Source organism: Carettochelys insculpta, chromosome 2, assembly GCF_033958435.1.
Source record: "Carettochelys insculpta isolate YL-2023 chromosome 2, ASM3395843v1, whole genome shotgun sequence".
Lineage (NCBI taxonomy): Eukaryota > Metazoa > Chordata > Testudines > Carettochelyidae > Carettochelys > Carettochelys insculpta.
Genome location: NC_134138.1, coordinates 239,144,344 through 239,165,043, shown reverse-complemented (window position 1 = coordinate 239,165,043; position 20,700 = coordinate 239,144,344). Strand labels below are relative to the sequence as shown.

The window sequence follows — 20,700 nt, the reverse complement described above, 5'->3', positions numbered from 1 at the left end:
TAGGCTTGTTTAGTTTACAGAAGAGAAGACTTAGGGGTGATTTAATAGCAGCCTTCAGCTTCCTGAAGGGGAACTCTAAAAAGGAGGGTGAGAAACTGTTCTCAGTGGTGTCAGATGGCAGAACAAGGAGTAATGGTCTGAAGTTGAAGAGGGAGAGGTGTAGGTTAAATATTAGGAAAAACTAGTTCACCAGGCGGGTGGTGAAGCATTGGAATGCGTTGCCTGGAGAGGTGGTGGATTCTCCATCCCTTGAGGTTTTTAAGTCCCAGCTGGACAAGGTCCTGGCTGGGATGACTTAGTGGGGGTTGATCCTGCTTGAAGCAGGGAGCTGGACTAGATGACCTCCTGAGGTCCCTTCCAGCCCTGTGATTCTGTGATTCCATGACCTAGATGGCACTGGTCTCATGCCAAATATGACACTTAATTCTAGCCATTCCATTGTTCCCATTCTCAGTAAACTTTAATTTGTCCACTGGTTCAGATGCAGCTGCAAATGTTGTGCCTGCTGCTCCAGGTTCTTTTTTTATAATGAGGCTTCTGCATGATCAGTGATCGTGGCAGGCAAACGACTTTTATTTTTGATGGCTCTAGGCACACCAGTGGGACATGCAGATGTCTGCAACTGTAAACAACAGCATGATTTTCTTTTGTGCTGCATCTTTTATACAAGTCACATTCCAAAACCCTCCACAAAGTTAAATAACAAATCGCAACAGAGGGTGTTACATGGAAGGAAGAGGAGGACAGCTGTGTTTTCAGCTGAGGGTTGAAATCAGACATGATGAGCTGAGGAGGCAAAGAGGTATAACAGGATTGTTTTAGATGCCAGGAACTACAGAGAAGAAGGTGCAAAGGGTGCAAGAATGTGAAAACTAGACAAATGCAGGGAGCATCCAGTGCTTAGCAAAAGGTATCAGGTAGGCCAGAGTATGTGCATGGAAGTTTTAGAAACAAAGAGCCAAGCTCTCACACACCCATCAGTTCAGGGAGAATACAGTTTTATCTCCGTGCACTAATCTAGCCCCTGGGGTCACTGGAGAGATTTTGCCTCCTAGGTACAACAGAAGATGCTTTCACTTCCATTCTTCACAGGGGTGTCTGCATGTGTGCAGCTTTAATCTCCAGTAAAAGCCATACAAACATAGGCCAGGTCTACACTAGACCTGAAAGTCGATTTCAGATACGCAATTCTAGCTAAGGCATTTGCAGAGCTAGAATCAGTGTATTGGAAATCGACTTTTGTGACTGTCTTCAGTAAGGAAGGTCAATGGGAGCATTTCTTCCATTGACCTCCCTTGCACCTCGTGGTAGTGAGGAATACAGGGATTGACGGCCAACTCCAGATAGACCGATTTCACCTGTCTGTACCAGACACATGAAATTGAACTCTGGAGGATTGGCCCTGAATGAGTTGGTATTCCCAGAAGTGTAGATGAGCCCTGAGGCTGCAATCAAGATGCACTGAGACAAGGTTTAGCCTGGCTATGTCCATCCCTTGGAAGCACTTACAGCTTTTGAGAGTGAGTTCCTGCCCAATTATCTCCCTAGAGAGGAAAGGCTGTCCTTGGCTAGTGCTACAAAAGAGCCAGAGGACTTTTCATTCTGGAGACACACTTGCTACCTCTCTTGATTTGCTCCCTAATTCAAAGAGGGAATGCTGGAGGCATTTGAGAATAGTACTGTTGTTGATACAATTCTTATGTGAGAAGATGGGTTGTAGTATTCTGGAATAAGGAGAGTTGGAGCCTCCAGAAACTTTTAACCTGGCGTAAAACATATTCTATATTCCTTGTGTAGATAATGTTGAAACTGGCTCATTCCCAGAAAAAATGGTTTTGAAAATTTGGTATTTTTAGACAAAATACTTCATCAAAAATTTCCCAATCAGCTCTATTCATGATCTATCTAAACTTGGAGTCCTTTGAGTGGAACTCCATCTATTAAACTGGTCACTGAGTTATTCTAGTGGATAGAATACATGTATTTAATGTAAAATGTGTGTGTAGGAGTAACAACAAGTTTTAGCTGAATCACAGAGACAGGCCTTAGTCTTTTGCAATTATTGAATGTCTCACTTGTAAAAGTATTTGTGAAATATTCAGTTTGTTAATCTAGTATTTGACCAGCTCTACATTTACATATAATCTGTGACCATACATTGTTGGTTTCTTTGAAAGATAAGTTTCAGAGTTCATTACAGTGTGTTCTTTTTAATTTGTCATCATTAAGGGGAGCCCTATGTGCACCGAGAGACTCTTGGAAATAAACAAAATCCATGTGTTTCTCTCTATCTCAGTGAGGTTTGATTTACCATCGATTTAACTATCTCCTCACTGAAAACAAAAATATATAATTTAGGTTTAAAAATTTTCACTTCTGATGAACGACTTCTTCAGCAGATAATTATACTATTCTTCAGTTTTATGGGATGTTTAAGAAGTAAACTAGCCTGACCCTCATATGTTAAATCAGACTAATGCTAGAAATATGATCTCCAGGAATAGCATGTTGAAGGGATTATCTGTGTATTTATGACCATGTTTCCCTTTTATGCTAAAGAAATGATAATGGCAAATATTTCTTTTAGGGATTTCTTTAAAATAAATGCAAGTTTTGTGCTACAGAATTTAAACACCAAACTACAAAGTTCTTTAATCTGGGAACCCAAGGAATTGTTTGTGAAGTAATTAGGTGATTTCCTTTAGTGGTCATCTCACAAATTTCATCATATAGTTCATTGAAGTTTGATTTGATAAAACTGTGCTAAATTAGACAATGTATCTCTCCTTGAAAAATTACGGTATCTTATGTTTCTCTGGAGGCTTCACGAAAGACAGAAAAGATATATCATAGAAAGACAAAACTACCCACAATAAAAATAGACTTTGGCTCTCAGATTATTGTCTCTTAAATTTTCTGTTTATGAATAGTCACCCAACAGTTTTTCAAAAAGGCTGTTGGAGACTTTACTAAGTTAAAGAATTTTTGTTATAATAATTAACCCTCCAGAAAGAACCACCAAAACTGATGACAGTAGAATGCAGATATTTTTGAATGCTGGTAAAACCATTAAATTCCTAAAGCCAGATTCTGATCTTTTCAATGACTAGATTTCAGTGGAAGTGACTTTGAATTTACAGAGTAACAGAAATAAGAATCTGGGCCCAAGAGTCTAACAAAAAACAAGTACAGCAGTAAAATTGACTTCAGTAAGGAATGACTGGAAAAAATTATCTAGTGCCATACATATTGCTGGACACCTTCTGTGCTATTACTAATCAAGCTGCTAGTTGAAGAAGGTGGTATCTAGTCTCACTGTAGTGCTATTAAATTTTAAAAAGCCCAACCCAGTATAAAAGTCAGACTTCCTGAGAAGGCACCGTATCTGTTAGAGTAATTGTGTGGTATATCATTGCAGTTCACAACCTTTCTTTTTCCAGTTTGCTATTCCACAGGACACTCCAGAACTCACTGCTTTTTTGCATAACTCCACTATTCCTCACTATGTCAGGCAGAGAGACGTCCCTGTGGTGGAACCCCAAAGAAAGAGCCGTGCAAGAATACTGGTGAGCTCATTGAAATATATAGAGCTAAGACTAGATGCGCAAGCTATAAAATGTGACTACTGGTTTTCTCATATCCTTTCTACAGACTTTAACTTCCTATGATTCCTAATGCCAAGTAAATTATGAAGCAACTGATTCTTAAATCCTGTCTTGATATGCACTGTGTATTATATGCTGGACTATTGATTTTCATGGCACGTTATGGACAAATTATGATAGATCCTTTATCTAGATATCATACAGTCTAAGGAACCTGTAGCAGAGTGTGGCTTCTGCCTCTGCTCATTCCACAGAATTACTCGGACACCCTGGGGTTAGTAACCATTGGTGCAGTTTATTCACAGTCTTGTTCCCAACCACTGTTTCACCTTGTTCAGTTGGCCCTTCACTGTCTGCAGGCAGGAGGGAGAGAAGAGCTGTATCCATTCCATGCCTATTCACTTTCTTTGTTTCCATCTTGAATTTCTTCCTATGAGGCTTTTATACAGCCCCCAGCTAATTAGTTGGCAGCTGTCTCTGCTTCTCCAGTTAGGCGTGGTATATCTGCAGCCAGCTCTAATTTATTCACTTAGCTGGGAGCTGGTGTGACATAGAGCTGAATCAGCAATCCTTTGCCCAGTGCCCTGTCTGTGACCCAATCCTGCAGCTGGGGCAACTCACACAGACCTCTCTAGCCATGAATTGCCTCAAGCAGCCTCTGTGCAGGCAGTAGGGAATGCATGCACACACATGCAATCAGGAAAGCTTCACAGAACATAAGTATAGACATAGAACATGTTACACTTATGTTGCCAGGAAAACCTCATAGAACATAAGGTTCAAATAGAGCGGCTAATGATGCTCACCAAACATGCTGGCTTGAATATGTAAATATTACTGGAAAAATTAGCAGTGTCGGAGAGGAGGGTTTGAGAGTATAAATAAGGAGTTTGGGGGTGAGAAAAGAGAAAAATAACTGGCTGGTGGATGGAAAAGATGAATAAACCAGATTTTGTTAAGCATTTGGACTTTTTAAGAATTCTTCAAACCAGACTGGTGAATACTATCTGTATTGTCATCAGTAATGTAGATAGAGGGCTGTGTTCATAGGTAAGTGAGAAGAATCCCCATTTCAGTGACTAATTTCTCACAAAAGGCACTTCTGTTGTACATTTGTATGAGATTAAATTCTTGAAGGTGCATGATATTTAATACATTAAAATGGCTGATCTGTTTTTCAATTTAGAGTGGTTGAGAGCAATTCAATCTGTATATAATTAAATTCATATATTCTCACATTAGCCTTTTTACAAAAGCATAGTTCTAATTTCATTCTGTTTTTATACAGAACTGTACAAATGTGAAGTGTTTAATAATCTCGTGCACAGTGGGACAGTTAGAAAGAGGAAGAAGTGCAGCATTAAAAATCAGATCTCGGTTATGGGCCCAAACTTTCCTACAGGTAATGTATATTTGTGAAACTATATTTACACACAAAAAAACTATTTTATTTGAATGCTCATTTAAAGATACATACACATATGTAGATACATGTATGTGTGTGTATATATATTATGATCTCAAATTGTGAATCTTATTGTCATCACTTCATTTTGAGGTAAAATGTCTCTCCTTCAGTCTTATGTCATAAATATCTGCTAATTTGTCCCTCCTCTGAATATTGTGTATGTATATTTCAATTTTTTCTTTACCAGTTTTTATTGCATATTCCATATTGATCTTGATCTCTATCTTACCTTGACTTTCCATAGTATATCTTCTCATAGGCTTCTCTTGCTCTTCCCAGATAAATAATCTATCATCTTGTTGGTCTACCTGTGACTTCATTTTATAACTGGTGTGAATTTTCTATGAGGGTATGTTTTTCTGTTTTCTTCATGCCCACGTGTCTCAGAGCCATATAGCTGACAATGAATGTTATGTATGGAGTTTAAAAGTTAAAAAAAAAAAATGATGGATTCTCCTTGTAGTACTGTCATGGTTTAGGTGGTCAACCCACATGCTAAATACGCATGTAGAGCTGAATTGTAGCATTTAGCCATAACTGTTAGTAGGGGGGATGGTACAGAGCTCTTGGAAATACTGATCTTTAGGAGTACAAATCTCCTCCTTCAACAAACCACTCTACATCGGAGGAAAGATCCACAGTTTGCTTGGGGCATAGTGCAATGTATTCCTTTCTCTGTGGGGAATGAGCTAGGGAATGAACAGGTGCCCCATCAGAAGTTGAGAGAAGCCACAGCCCTGCCTCCTCCCTGCTTCTCCCATCTCCTTTTGGGGTAACTGACACTCAGTGGGAGCTGTCCATCAAAGGATCATTCCTACCTGGTGTACTTGATGTGGGCATGAAGAGAAAGTGACAGGCAGGTGCAGCCTATGTGAACTGATGCTGTGCTTCAACTGGAGAAGCAGAGCAGAGTCTTCTCAACAGTGGCAGACATAACGAGTGTTGTCCATCATTAAATTCTCCAGTTGTGTTTTGGAGCTGTACTGGCATTTTCTAAGATGTGCTTCAGAGGTTCTCCTCCTGAAGGAGTGCTATTGTATTCTAGAATTGTGTGCAAACTATTCAACTTTGACAATTATAATCTCAAGCATAAGAATATATTGGCTATTCTTTGAGCATCCAACTAAACCTCTGAAGGTCCTATACGTAACTCTGAAATGCAACAGAAATCAGTGACTTTCCAAACGCATGTCTATACTGTACTGGTATCAGGACCAAGCACCATCTAGATCATAAGGCCAGGGGATGCTTTCTTGCCTTTTTCTGCCTGGATATAGAACCTGGGTTCTCCTTCAATTGATGGTTAATGAGCATTCCAGTGCAGGTGTGCTACATGTGCTCAGTTGCTGGAAGAATTTTTCCCTAGCCAGTAGCTGTTGGGTTGGAGCAGCACCAATATGGCACCCAACATAGGCACCACCTGACCTGTGCCACTCAGTTCCATCTTGCTGCCATGTGGGTTTCTGGAATACCCCACACTTACGCAAGCAATCTCTCTTAATTAGCTGGTAGCTGTTAGGTCATTATCTGTAAATAGTTCTAATTAGGTGTTATTAGTTAGTGTTGATCATCGGCCCAAGTAGGGAGATCATTCCTTCTCCTAGAGGCCTTAGCACCGAGGTGTGGCAAGGTCACCAGGCTCTAAAGCCTGCATCACCTATGGGGAGTGCATGCCAAAAAGTGAACATCATTCAGCCTGCCTGGATTGTCTGGATGAGAGTCGTCGGTGGGACCACTGACCAGTCAGTAAGACCTTCAAGCCGAGGACCTTAAAGAATAGAGTGCAATGTCTCAAAGTCTGTGTCTACACTAGTACCCCCCTTTCGAAAGGGGGATGCTAATGAGACACTTTGGGATATGCTAATGAGGTGCGTAGATGAGCTGCACACGATCGAAAGAGGCACTTTCGAAGTGCTGCAGCTGCCATTATGTTAATCAGCACCTCATTAGCATGTCCTGAAGTGTCTCATTAGCATCCCCCTTTCGAAAGTGGGTTGCCAGTGTAGACACAGCCAAAGGGTTGTTAATGGAGGCAGCTCTTCAAACTGAGACATCTCCATCCGTGGTGCCAAGTACATCTTTCTTGGGGCGGAGTGCACCAGCACCGAGCTTGGCCATAGTGTCGACAAAGGAGAAGGGAAGAGCAAGAGCCGCATACCTTATCTTACTCTGGGAACAGTGAAGTCAGATCAGTTCAGTAACAAAGGACCTAGTTTGAAATCATTTTTATTTGTAGGATTTATCATTCTCCTAATGATTGGGAATCCGAACCAATTTTTATCTCTGTTTTTCAGGTTTCCAAATTCCAATAAGGTGCTTTTAAAAGGTTAATATTTTGCAAAGACAAACAAATCCATTCATAAGGAGGGATGAAGGGACCTCACTTTGAATTTGTTTAGTGAATCTTTTATTCATTATGAGCAACCATTGGAAGTTTTGCCTCAGATAAAAAAAGTTTGGCTGCTTCTCTCAGTTATCTTAACCTTCTGAATCTGGAAAACTGGTCTGGAAATCTTGTCGGAACAGGTTCTCTCACCAGTTTTACGATGCTTCCTGCTCATTTTGTTCAGAAAATACCATTAAGGTAGTTTTGCTTGATGTGTATGGACATTTTTGTTTCCAGAACCTGGAAGTGCAGAACCAGAAGAAAATAGCTATAATGTGAAAGTTATACGGCTTGTTTTGAGCCTCAGAAAATATCCTGTTTGATTTTTGGGCACTTGATTGGTTTTATTTCTTATGTTCAATCAGTTCACCCGTTCATAATATTTACTGAGAACTGTCTGTCTTTCTAGCTAACGTTCTTAAAAGTAAGCCCATCACCATAGCATATGAGCTCTTCCGAGTCCAAGTTTTCAACCACATAGAGTTTTTCTCCATCTTTATCCAGAAGGAATCTAGAAGTTAGTTACTGCACTAGCACAATCAATTAAATCACTGTGTGCATTATTTTCTCCTTTGTTACCCTAGTACAACCCTAATGAGAATTTGATCCAGGCATTCAGGACTCAATTAAATTCTAACAAAGAAATGAACCTACTAAAACAAATATCCCACTGCACGTTCTTCTCCCTCAGGGAGAGAATGAAAGGAGAAACAACTTGTGAAAGATGTTAGTTACATTGTCTAATGCACTCCTGGAAGACACTCAGGTGCTATAGTGATGTTTGTGACATAAGAACTTGACTAGAACAAAACCTCTGTATTTGCTATCCTATAGCAACTGTTTCCTTGAAGACCAAATTTTGATCTTACAAACAAAGAAAAGGGCTTTGTCTGCATCAAGAGTGAGTGGTTGAAAGTTAAAGCCTAAGAAATGAGGCACAATTTTTTAAGTCAGAGTGATTAACAGTTGGAATTAGTGGATTCTCCATCTCTTGAATTATTCAAACCAAGACTGAAGGCCTCTCTACAGGATAACTTTCAATCAAACACAAATTATTGGGCACATACAGAGGTAAGGGACGAAATTATATGGCTTGCTTTATAAAGCCATTGAGACTTGATGGTGTCATGATGACTTCTAGTCCAGGGGTCAGCAACCCCTCTCTGTATCATGGGAGGAGTAGGAGCACAGGGCTGGGGCTGTGGCATGGGGCCAGAGCTTCTGCCAGAGTACGTGGCCAGGTCCAGACCGTGGGGCCCCCACCACAGCTGGAGCACAGGCCTAGAGTGCAGGGCCAGGCTCCATTTTCAGGGCCCCCACTGGGGCATGGGGCTGGCCTGGACTGTGGCACCCTTGCTGGAGTGCAGGCCTGGAGCACCGGGCCCCCTCCCACCAGGTTGTGGAGTTGGGGACCCTACTGGGGCACGGACCCCACTGTGTAGTCCCCACCGTGGTGGCTCCAGCACAGCATGGGGCTGGGGCACCTGCCAGAGTACACGGCCCTCTCCAGAGTGCGGGGCAGTACTCCCGGAGCATGGGGCCCCAGACTGCCTTTTAAAAGTATCACCAGCACTCGGACCATACAGAGGTCAAATGGTCACATTTTGGCACTCAGCTTCAGAAAGGTTGCTGTACCCTGTTCTAGACTTAACATGTATGAAAACCAAGTGCACATTTCACAAGTTGCAAAGGGAATGACAACCTATCGCTAAAGTAGCACAGAGTACTAAAAGAGAAGGAAGTGTGCATTACCTCTCCATAAGGTGCATTGTGAAACCACATGCGAACATGTGGGCTGCCTCTCTTCCACTCGCCTTAAAACTGTTCCTTTTTCCAGAACCCCTTTTACAATTAACAGGCACAGGCACAGGCACAGCCATAAAAGACTATAGCCTATAATTAATTTCCTAAAAAGGGTATCATGTGCTCTGGAAAAGCCTGTATTTTTCCAAATCCCAAGACTGTCCTATAAGTAAATAAAATTACACCTAAAACATTGCAGCTTGAAACACATTATCTAGACTAAAATTTAAGGACTAGCTTGGAACGAATCTTTAGGATTAAGCTATAGACAGAGGAAATTGGTATGATCTCTGGAGCTACTTCTAAACAATAAATAGTGTACCATGGAAAAGCTGAACTCTACAGTCATTTTTCTGTATTGATGAGTACAACACTTTCTTTGTACAGACTGAGACCTTCTCATTTATGGTACAGCACAAGGTATGACTTGTCTGTTTAATGTTATTATTTCTGCTTTTTTGTACACTTAACTTTATACATTTAATTTTACAATTTGCACATGCAAAAGAGCCAAGGTGATATTAGCACACACAACAGTCCTCTGCAGTATTGGCTACGTCTGCACGTGCTCCAAACTTCGAAATGGCCACTCAAATGGCCATTTTGAAGTTTACTAATGAAGTGCTGAAATGCATATTCAGCACTTCATTAGCACGTGGGCGGCCACGGCACTTTGAAATTGACGCACCTCGCTACTGCACGTCTCGTCCAGATGGGGCTCCTTTTCGAAAGGACCGCACCTACTTCGAAGTCCCCTTATTCCTATGAGCAGATGGGAATAAGGGGACTTTGAAGTAGGTGGGGTCCTTTTGAAAAGGAGCCCTGTCGGGATGAGCCACGCGGAGGCAAGGCGCGTCAATTTTGAAGTGCTGCGGCCACCCGCATGCTAATGAAGCGCTGAATATGTATTTCAGCGCTTCATTAGTAAACTTCGAAATGGCCATTTGCTTGGCCATTTCAAAGTTTGGGGCACTTGTAGACACGGCCATTATAATATAAGTAAAGACATTATGAACGGCAGAAAGAATTGCTCGTATGTACAGAAAACTTTTTCGTACAATCAACTATGTCACTGTGTACATTATTTTCTCTTCAGTTACTTTAGTACATCCCAGATGAGAATTTGATCCAAATGTGATTCATTCTAGGCTTAACAATTCACATTTCCTTTCAAAGGCTGCATAAACATGATTGTACGTTTTGTCATCACTGGAGTTCATTCATATATAATCTCTGGGTTTTTTTCCATGTGAGTTAACTGACAATTGCTAATGCTTTTCCTGATGGCAGTTGTCATCTGTCACCTTAAAACTGAAATGTTTATCACAAATTGCAGTTTTAAGAAGTGCAATAATTAGACATGTTGGAATAAACAAAGCAGCTCTGAGTGTCCTAACTAACTAACAAAGATAACAAAGATGTTATACAGAGGCCAAGAAGAAGCAAAGCCATTTCTGGCTTCATTTCAAAGGTTGAATGTAAATAAGAACCAGTACATAAGCTAACTAATGGATTCAGACTTGCTGAGCAAGCAAATCATTAAATGCCTGATTAATGAACAAAAAATAACCTTACATGGTCATGTTACACTGTGTTCCATTAGGGGGTCTATCATTTCTTTAATTTATAGTAAAGACGTTATGTAATAGTTTTCACTATTCAACCCATGGTGGCTGAAATGCATGGCAAGTTGTGATACTGAGTCAAATATTCAAAGGGAGATCCATGGAAATCTTGCCTAGTTTTCTTTGACCTTTAATGGGTAAATGTTAATGTAGTGCATGAGAGAGCTGGGCAAAGAAACAGATGCTCTGAAAATATATCCCTAAGTGGTGAATGTGTACCATTTTTGTGATTTGTAAACTCTGCCAGATTGCAGGCTCTTCCTCTGTTTATACACCAACATGGCAGGGAGCAGAGCACAGGTCTTTCTTAATTGTTGTTTTAATTTGTGCTAAAAATACCTGAAAATTAATACATTTTCTTCTAAGCACTCACAGTTTCTGAAGAGTTCCATGTAGTTATGGGACTGGCTAGACAGCAGGCATTAGAACAATGCCTAGAGAATATGCATGATTCTATAGAAGCACTTTTGTTTTGTCTTCTTTGGTCCTAATATAAACCCACACACTTGGATTTGGCCATGCCGGTCTGAATGCACAGCAGTAACCAGAAAAGAAAAAAAGTCAGATCTTGGTGTGTGCAGAATGGCTGTGTCACCTGAAAGCAGGGCTTGGTCCATGCTTGTTACTTTCAAGGAATCTTTGTTAATCTGAAAACAAAATAAGAAAGAAAGACATTGAGTAGCTGAAAATATTGAGATGGGGAGTGGTTCTTGGAGAGGAATGTTGGTTTGGTATGGAAAAGCTCACCAACTATGTTCTGTGGGGGATGAAGTTTTGTAGGCAATGATAATGATTTTAATTTTAATTTTATTGTATTATTTAACATACTGTAAAAAAGTGCCCAAAGCAGCGGATTGGAATAATATTACATGTTATAAATCTCAGGAAAGAAATATAGTGTAAATCAATTACCCTTAGAACCTGTATTTTTAAATTCCCTGAAACCCTGGCAGATTTGCTGTCTTTTATTTCAATTCAGAATATTCCATTTAAATAAATGAAAAATACACAAAATGTCCAACCCAAAGGGATCAAATGAGTCAGGGTAAGTGGGTCTGTAGGAATATGCATGTCTGTCATAAACAATGTGTGCTTCCTGATCTCTCAATAATCCTAAATTCTCTACTTTTAAAATGTACAGTTTCAAGCTCTCTAATCTAGAAATCTCTCATCCAGCAACATCTGCAATCTGGCATGATTTTAATTAGCTGGACAACCACTTATCATGGGTGTGGCCAAGCTTCCCACAGTCCCATCAAGTTATTTCCAGCCACCAGTCCTGGCTCTCAATGGTCTGTGTGGTTATTTAGCTGTGATTTACCCCTAAATATCTTCTAAGAGCCCAGTAAGCAGTGGAAGTGTGGGTAACACTGCTAGACAATATTGACCTCCCTGGGTCTGGCCAGTTCTCTTATTCTGCACCAGTCAGGTCCCAAAGGTGCCCAACTGGAGGGGTTCAACCTGTAATATCAAAGAAAATTTTGCACAATCTCTTATTGCCTGAATTTGTTTAGTCACTCTATTTCTAAGAATTTGTTCAGTTCCTGTGTAGTGTGAGTAATAGAGAGAAAGTTAACGCATTCCCAAAGCACACATTTAAATGGTAACAGTAAATTACTCACTCTCTTCCAAGTGTGCCAAACTCCAGTGGCAATGAAGGGGAACATGTTGGAATGGGGCAGGACTGACATTGTTAAAACAGTATTGTCAGACAACATGATCAGCCTTCCCCTGTGTGACTCATAGGGGGATGGCCTGAGAGAGGCCAGCAGGCTTAAAAGCCAGAGGCAGGAGCGACCAGGGGAGTGAAGCGGACAGGGAGCTGCAGACAGGGGAGTTTAAGAGGGAGTGTGACAGAGAGGACTATAATGGTTAGGAAGACCCGCAACACCTGTGCCAGCGCTACTGCTGTCTCCTCCACTTGTGCCTGTAGCCAGACAGACTGCCTGACCATGGATGTTTCTACCCAGATCCTGGTGTGGTTCTGCAAGGACTGTGGCTTGCCGTTCCCACTTACTGATACCCAGGCTGAGGAGAATATTCAGTGTGAAAGGTGCCTGCTGGTGGAATCTCTCAGGCAGCAGGTGGGGGAGCTACAGGAGGAGGTGGCCAGGTTGAGGAGTATGCGAGTCCATGAGCAGTTCCTGGATAGTATTCAGGTGGAGACTGCGGTGGTAACTGTCCCAGTGCACAGGATGGCTGATAAACCACTGGAGGAGGTGGACCAGGGTGGACACTGGCAGCTGGTTACTTCTCGCAGCGGGCAGTGTCCCACCCCTGCTCAGAACCCTCCCACCATGGTACTGGAAAACTGTTATGCTGTACTAGATACAGGAGACCAAGAATTACCCCGTACAGAAGAGGAGAAGCCTCGTACCCCCAAGGCTGGGAAGTCTACTGCCACCCCTGCAAGAAGGAAGCATAGAGTAGTGGTGGTTGGAGACTCTCTTCTGAGGGGGACGGAGGTGCCCATCTGTCGCCCTGACATTTCCTCTCGGGAGGTCTGCTGCCTGCCAGGAGCCCGTAGCTGAGACGTTACGCAGGCATTGTCGAGGATTATCCGGCCCTCTGACTACTATCCCATGCTTCTCATCCATGTGGGCACTAATGATACTGCGAGGTGTGACGCTGAGCAGGTCAAGAGTGACTTCAGGGCTCTGGGAGCACGGGTCAGGGGGTTTGGGACGCAGGTGGTATTCTCTTCAATCCTGCCTGTCAGAGGTAGGGGCCCAGGCAGAGACAGGTGTATCGTAGAGGTGAATGCTTGGTTGCGTAGATGGTGTCGCGAGGAAGGCTTTGGTTTCTTTGACCATGGGATCCTTTTCTGGGGAGGACTGCTAGGCAGAGATGGTGTTCACCTTTCGAGGAGGGGGAAGACCATATTCGGACACAGGCTGGCTAACCTAGTGAGGAGGGCTTTAAAGTAGATTCGACGGGGGCAGGGGAGCAAAGCCTGCAGGTAAGTGGAGAGCGTGGATACCTGGGAGATGAACTTGAAATGGGAGGGAGTATGGGCTACACTGGGAGAGTAAAAAGAGGGCCAGGGCAAAACTGGGAGGCAAGACCAAATCAATGTCTGAGATGCCTATGTACAAATGCAAGAAGTATGGGAAATAAACAAGAAGAATTGGAGGTACTAATAAATGAATACAACTATGATATCGTTGGCATCACAGAAACTTGGTGGGATAATACTCATGATTCGAATGTTGGTATTGAAGGGTACAGCCTGCTTAGGAAGGACAGACAGGGAAGGAAGGGAGGAGGTGTTGCCTTGTATATTAAAAATGTACACACTTGGACAGAGGTGGAGATGGACGTAGGAGATGGACGGGTTGAAAGTCTCTGGGTTAGACTCAGAAGAGTAAAAAACAAGGATGAGGTCCTACTAGGAGTCTACTACAGGCCCCCTAGCCAGGTGGAAGAGGTGGATGAGGCTTTCTTTAAACAGCTAACAAAATCATCCAGGGCCCAGAATTGGTGGTGATGGGGGACTTCAACTATCCAGGTATATGTTGGGAAACTAATACAACAAGGGACAGACTGTCCAATAAATTCTTGGATTGCATTACAGACAACTTTTTATTCCAAAAGGTTGAAAAAGCTACCGGGGGGAAGCTGTTCTAGATTTAATTTTAAGAAATAGGGAGGAAATTATTGAGAATTTGAAAGTGGAAGGATGCTTGGGTGAAAGTGATCATGAAATCGTAGAGTTCACAATTCTAAGGAAGGGTAGAAGGGAAAACAGTACAATAGAGATAATGGATTTCAGGAAGGCAGATTTTGGTAAACTCAGACAGCTGGTAGGTAAGGTCCCATGGGAAGCTAAACTGAGGGGAAAAACGGCTGAGGAGAGTTGGCAGTTTTTCAAAGGGACATTATTAAGGGCCCAAAAGCAAGCTATCCCGCTGCGTAGGAAAGATAGAAAACATGGCAAAAGACTGCCTTGGCTTAACCAGGAGATCTTGCATGATCTCAAACTAAAAAAGGAATCATATAAGAAATGGAAACTAGGACAAATTACAAAGGACGAATATAGGCAAACAACACGAGCATTCAGGAGCAAGATTAGAAAGGCTAAGGCACAAAATGAGCTCAAACTAGCTACAAGCATAAAGAGAAACGAGAAGGCTTTTTACAAATACATTGGTAACAAGAGGAAGACTAAGGAGAGGTAGGGCCATTGGTCAGTGAGGAGGGAGAAACAGTAACAGGGAATTTGGAAATGGCAGAGATGTTTAATGATTTCTTTGTTTCGGTCTTCACTGAGAAATCTGAAGGAACGCCTGACAAAGAGAATGCTAGTTGAAAAGGGGTAGGTTTAGAAGTTGAAATAAGAAAAGAACAAATTAAAATTTACTTAGAAAAATTAGATGTCTGCAAATCACCAGGGCCTGATGAAATGCATCCTAAAATCCTCAAGGAGCTGATAGAAGAGGTATCTGAGCCTTTAGCAATCATTTTTGGAAAATCGTGGAAGACGGGATTGATTCCAGAAGACTGGCAAAGGGCAAATATAGTACCCATTTATAAAAAGGGGAACAAGAATAACCTGGGAAACTACAGGCCAGTCAGCTTAACTTCTGTGCCAGGAAAGATAATGGAGCAGGTAATTAAAGAAATCATCTGCAAGCATTTGGAAGGTGGTAAGGTGCTAGGGAACAGCCAGCATAGTTTTGTTAAAAACAGATCATGTCAAACCAATCTAATAGCTTTCTTTGATAGAATAATGAGCCTTGTGGATAAGGGAGAAGCGGTGGATGTGGTATACCTAGACTTCAGTAAAGCATTTGACACAGTCTCACATAATATACTTATCAATAAACTACACAAATACAACTTAGATGGGGCTACTATAAGGTGGGTGAACAACTGGCTGGATAACCGTACCCAGAGAGTAGTTATTAATGGTTTTCAATCCTGCTGGAAAAGTATAACTAGTGGGGTTCCGCAGGGGTCTGTTTTAGGACCGGTTCTGTTCAATATCTTCATTAACGATTTAGATATTGACATAGAAAGTACAATTATTAAGTTTGCAGATGATACCAAGCTGGGAGGGGTTGCGACTTCTTTGGAGGATAGGGTCATAATTCAAAAGGATCTGGATAAATGGGAGAAATGGGCTGAGGTAAACAGGATGAAGTTTAATAAGGACAAATGCAAAGTACTCCACTTAGGAAGGAACAATCAGTGTCACACATACAGAATGGGAAAGGACTGCCTAGGAATGAGTACAGCAGAAAGGGATCTAGGGGTTATAGTGGACCACAAGCTAAATATGAGTCAACAGTGTGATGCTGTTGCAAAAAAAGCAAACATGATTCTAGGATGCATTAACAGGTGTGTTGTGAACAAGACACGAGAAGTCATTCTCCCGCTCTACTCTGCGCTGGTTAGGCCTCAGCTGGAGTATTGTGTCCAGTTCTGGGCACCGCAGTTCAGGAAGGATGTGGAGAAATTGGAGAGGGTCCAGAGGAGAGCAATGAGAATGATCAGAGGTCTAGAGAACATGACCTATGAAGAAAGGCTGAAAGAATTGAGCTTGTTTAGTTTGGAAAAGAGAAGATTGAGGGGGGACATGATAGCAGTCGAAAAGGGTGTCATAAGGCAGAGGGAGGGAACTTGTTCTTCCTTGCCTCTGAGGATAGAGCAAGAGGCAATGGACTTAAATTGCAGCAGGGGAGGTTCAGGTTGGACATTAGGAAAAAGTTCCTAACTTTCAGGGTGATCAAACACTGGAACGAATTGCCAAGGGAGGTGGTAGAATCTCCATCACTGGAGATATTTAAGAAGAGGTTAGATAGAGGGCTTTCAGGGATGGTCTAGAAAGTGCTTGGTCCTGCCATGAGGGCAGGGGGCTGGACTCAATGGCCTCTTGAGGTCCCTTCCAGTCCTACTCTTCTATGATTCTATGATTTCTGTATACATTAAGCTTCAGTTCTGTGGGGAAAGCTCCATTTCAGCACAAGGCCTAGAATAAGGAAAACACATACCATCCAGTTCTCCACTCAGAAAGGCTTCAGTGTGCTACACCTGAAGGGAAAAGACGTCTTATAAATAACTAACATTCCTCAAGGCTGCAGTGGTGGTCGGTGGGACTCTGGAACTCATTTGCAGAGTGGAGCAGTATTACAGGCTGAAGGAGTAACAGAGAGACAGCTGGGTTAGTCTGTACTCCAACAAACCAAAGCAGCTTTAAAGACTAACAAAACGATTTATTCGGTGATGAGCTTTCATGCGACAGACCCACTTTATCAGATCGATTTCACTTGCAATACAGGCTGACATTTATAATTACAGAGGACCAAAAAAAAAAAAAAAGTAAAATTTTGGGGAGTAGAGGCACTTTAGAGTTGTCACAGGGGAGATTTAACCTAATGTAGTGCTGCATATTCACCGCAGCACTTCATTAGTGATCTCCTGTCACCCTGATTAACAGGTCCCCTTTGAAGTCGGGGGCAACTGTGGACAAGTCTATCGTCTTTTATATTCTTAGTTGTATTAAGTGATAAACATTAAAATGCAAAGTATTTCCTGGACCACAGGCTATGTCTAAACTGCATACTTCTGGTGGAAGACCGGAGGTCTCTTGGCATAAGTCTGTCACGTTGGGAGCATTCTGCCTACATCCTGGTCTTTCTTGCTCGACGAGGAAGAAGGGATGTCTCGGCAAAGGGGATTTTCCTGACATTTGGTTCCATGAGGACGGGCCAAATATCGGGAAAGCCTCTCCAGACAGAACTACATGTCTTTTGCTGACAGGACTTGGCAATCTAGACACAGCCTTACTGCTTGGCTAGAAGGATTTGCTAGCCTAAGGAGCAACCTAAGTTTAGTAATCCACAGGAAATGCCCTAAAATGAGGTTATTGCTAATATAAGCTGAAAATGAAATAAACCATACGCCGTAGGTTAAATTTTATTTTTTTATGGGTGATGCATTTCTGTATAGGACATTTGAAGAGTTAATCCTCTGTACTATACATTCAAATTGTGTGAATTATCTCTTTACAGCCTGTTCATTTTATAATGTGACAGATCCTGTCGTCTTCACTGTGGAGTTTATTTATAAATCACATGCAGAATTCTATTCCAGTGCGAACAGTTGAATTCATAAACCTTCTTTTTAAGGCAGTAGGAGTTGTAAATTCCTAACATGAAAGATAGTAAATCAAAGTAAATCAGCAGAACTGAAAAATGCCCAAGAAGTTATGTGACTTCATTTAAGAAATAGAATGTTGTCAACTTAGTTTTGAGGAATGGAACAAGCCTTAAAAGGAGAAAACAATCTGTGACTGAGATGAAGAACAAGGTGCCCACTCTGAAGGCTCCATCTAACACAATTTAAATGCCATGAAATCTATAAAAACATCACTCTTATTAGTCAACCTCCTGCCTGAAGTGACTTCCCCAAACTATCAGTTCTATCTATTGAGTACCAATCTAGTCCTTTATTAGAAGACCACCTGTGCTGAAGAGAAGATTTTTCTGCCCCTCTCGTGCTCACTTCAGAAAGGTTTCTCTGTCTTGCTCATTTCTAACATTGGCCTAAAGGAGCAATTTAATATGCTGTGATATTAAACATGGCACTGCTATCAATATGTTAAAACGGCTAAGCCAATGGCTCCCAAACTATGTGCCGGCAGACCACGGGTGTTCCACGAGCTATTGCAAAGTGTACTGCCAGTGGAATTGATTAATGGTGGTCTCTTCCCCATTTTAGGGGGAAAAATAAATTTTGGGGTGCAATTTGCTCAATTTTACAGTTTAGCTTACCGCTGGCTTAGACCTACAGTAAACTGTGGCTCAAGCCCCCTGCCCCAGCTTAAGCACCCCCCAGCCCCACACAGACATGGCTAAACCCCCTCAGCCCCAGTTCAAACCTCCCATCCCCATGCACCCCTAGCTCAACCCCCTAGCCCTGGCTCAACCACCAGCCCTGGCTCAACACCCACTGGCCCTGCATGGCCAAGGTTCAACACCCACCCCCCAGCTCCAGCTCAACACTTCCTAGCCCCATTCAGCTGCGCCTCAACCCCCCAGCCCCAGCTCAAATCTCTCAGCCCTGTGAGCCCATGGCTCAACCCCCCAGCCCCGGCTCAACACCCCCCTGGCCCTGCATGGCCCCAGCTCAGCTCCACCCCCTGCCCCCTTGCAGCCCTAACCCACTCATCCATCACATTCAGTTCATTAATTAAGTATGCTGATTTTATGTATGTTTTATCTGTTGTCCCTGCTATAGTTGTTTTGTTAATGTGTGGTTTCATTATTATTTGTTGAATTGTGTTTACTGTGCAATAATTATAATCAATATTATTATGAAATATTATCCACTAGTAATGTTCCCCATAGTATGATGTAAAAAACATGAAGTGTTCTGTGGAGAGCACCATTAGGTCCACCGTTCCACAACCAGAAGAAGTTTGGAAACCGCTGGGCTAAGCAATAGCAGAGCCAAATGAATTCCATAAGATAATAAGTATGTTGGCTTCATGTCACCAGTAAATACTCTAACATGTTTGATAAGCAAATTGCATTTAAAAGGGAGAGATGGAAATTTTCAGAAGTGTGTGTGCTGACACAGCTGCCCATCTGCTTGTGTGCTTCACTCTCAAGCAAAGGTACAGGTACATGGAGGAGATATGTGTGCACAGAATTCTTTTTCCCGCTTATTGAGAAAGAAAATAGCTAACAGAAGATAATTGGAGTCTTCTATTCCTTTTGCTCTGGGAATCAGCTGAAAAGGAACTAACCATCCTTGATCTGAATAGGTTAAGAAGGTTAATGCCGCAGGAAATCGCAGAGGAAACCAACATCTTGCTTAGGAGAGAAGACAAAAAACTAGTTTATTGGAAACTGAGACTTAAGAAATGAACAAAGGCCCTAAATGTGCCATGTGTGGACAGACACAAAAGAGACTTCCTGTATCGTCTCCTGAAAAAAGACAGTGAGGGCTCAGAATAAAAATTAAACACTAGTAATGAAAGAAAATGAAATACAATAACTCTGTTACTGAACAGAAAGAATTTCAGGGTAATCCAGCACTATAATATATAAGATACATAATGACGTCACAAAGATTGTCAGAAAACAAGGAGTTTTGTGTTTCTTTTAAAATGGGTCATTAAATAAAAATATGAATGGAATAGAACTGGCTTGCTTTACTTATTAGTTAACTCTAGACACTGAGGGAAATTCAAAAATGTTTGAAGGAGAGAGGGCTAAAAGAAAGTGAGCTCTGCATGTGTATCAGATAACAAATATACTTGGCTCATGTTACCAGGGTAATTCAGACTCCATGCCAGTTAATTCTTTGGCCACTCAACACAGTCTGCACGCAACTGGTGCCAAATTGTAGGGTAGCTTTGGTTATGAGGTCCCCATAATTATATAAAATCAAAAGTACGCACTCACCTGGAATCCTGAGGTGAGTTCTGTTCACTCCATCGCAGAAAAATTATAACAGAATTAGAAGTTACAACACAGGTAGGCAGAATGGAAAAGCTCTCTTGCGAGGACAGAACGAAACCATTTGGGTTGTTTAACTGAGAGAAGAGACAAATGAAAGAGGGTCATAATAAAAGGAAAGAGAAAAATAATAAAGAGAAGGTTGGTCTGGAACTTCTGTTCTCAAGATGCAAGAACATTCAATGAAACTAAAAGGTGACAATTTTAGACTGATTATTTGTTTTCTCACACAAAGCATGGTGAGCACCTACGGCAGCCCTTTTCACATATCATTGAAACCAATAGCTCTTTACAGGATTCGAAAAGGGACTTTACTATAATTATGGAAAGCAAGAATATCCAGAGA

At 41.9% G+C, this 20,700-nt stretch overlaps 1 protein-coding gene across 1 annotated transcript in view; it reads left to right on the top strand.

Moving 5' to 3' along the window:
• Positions 1–20,700, top strand: part of ITGA8 (integrin subunit alpha 8) — a 222,826-nt gene that overhangs the window by 168,035 nt on the left and 34,091 nt on the right. Inside the window, exons 26-27 of the mRNA XM_074986273.1 lie at positions 3,441–3,566; positions 4,894–5,007. Of these exons, the coding sequence (XP_074842374.1) occupies positions 3,441–3,566; positions 4,894–5,007 (240 nt within the window). The remainder of the gene's footprint in view (positions 1–3,440; positions 3,567–4,893; positions 5,008–20,700) is intronic.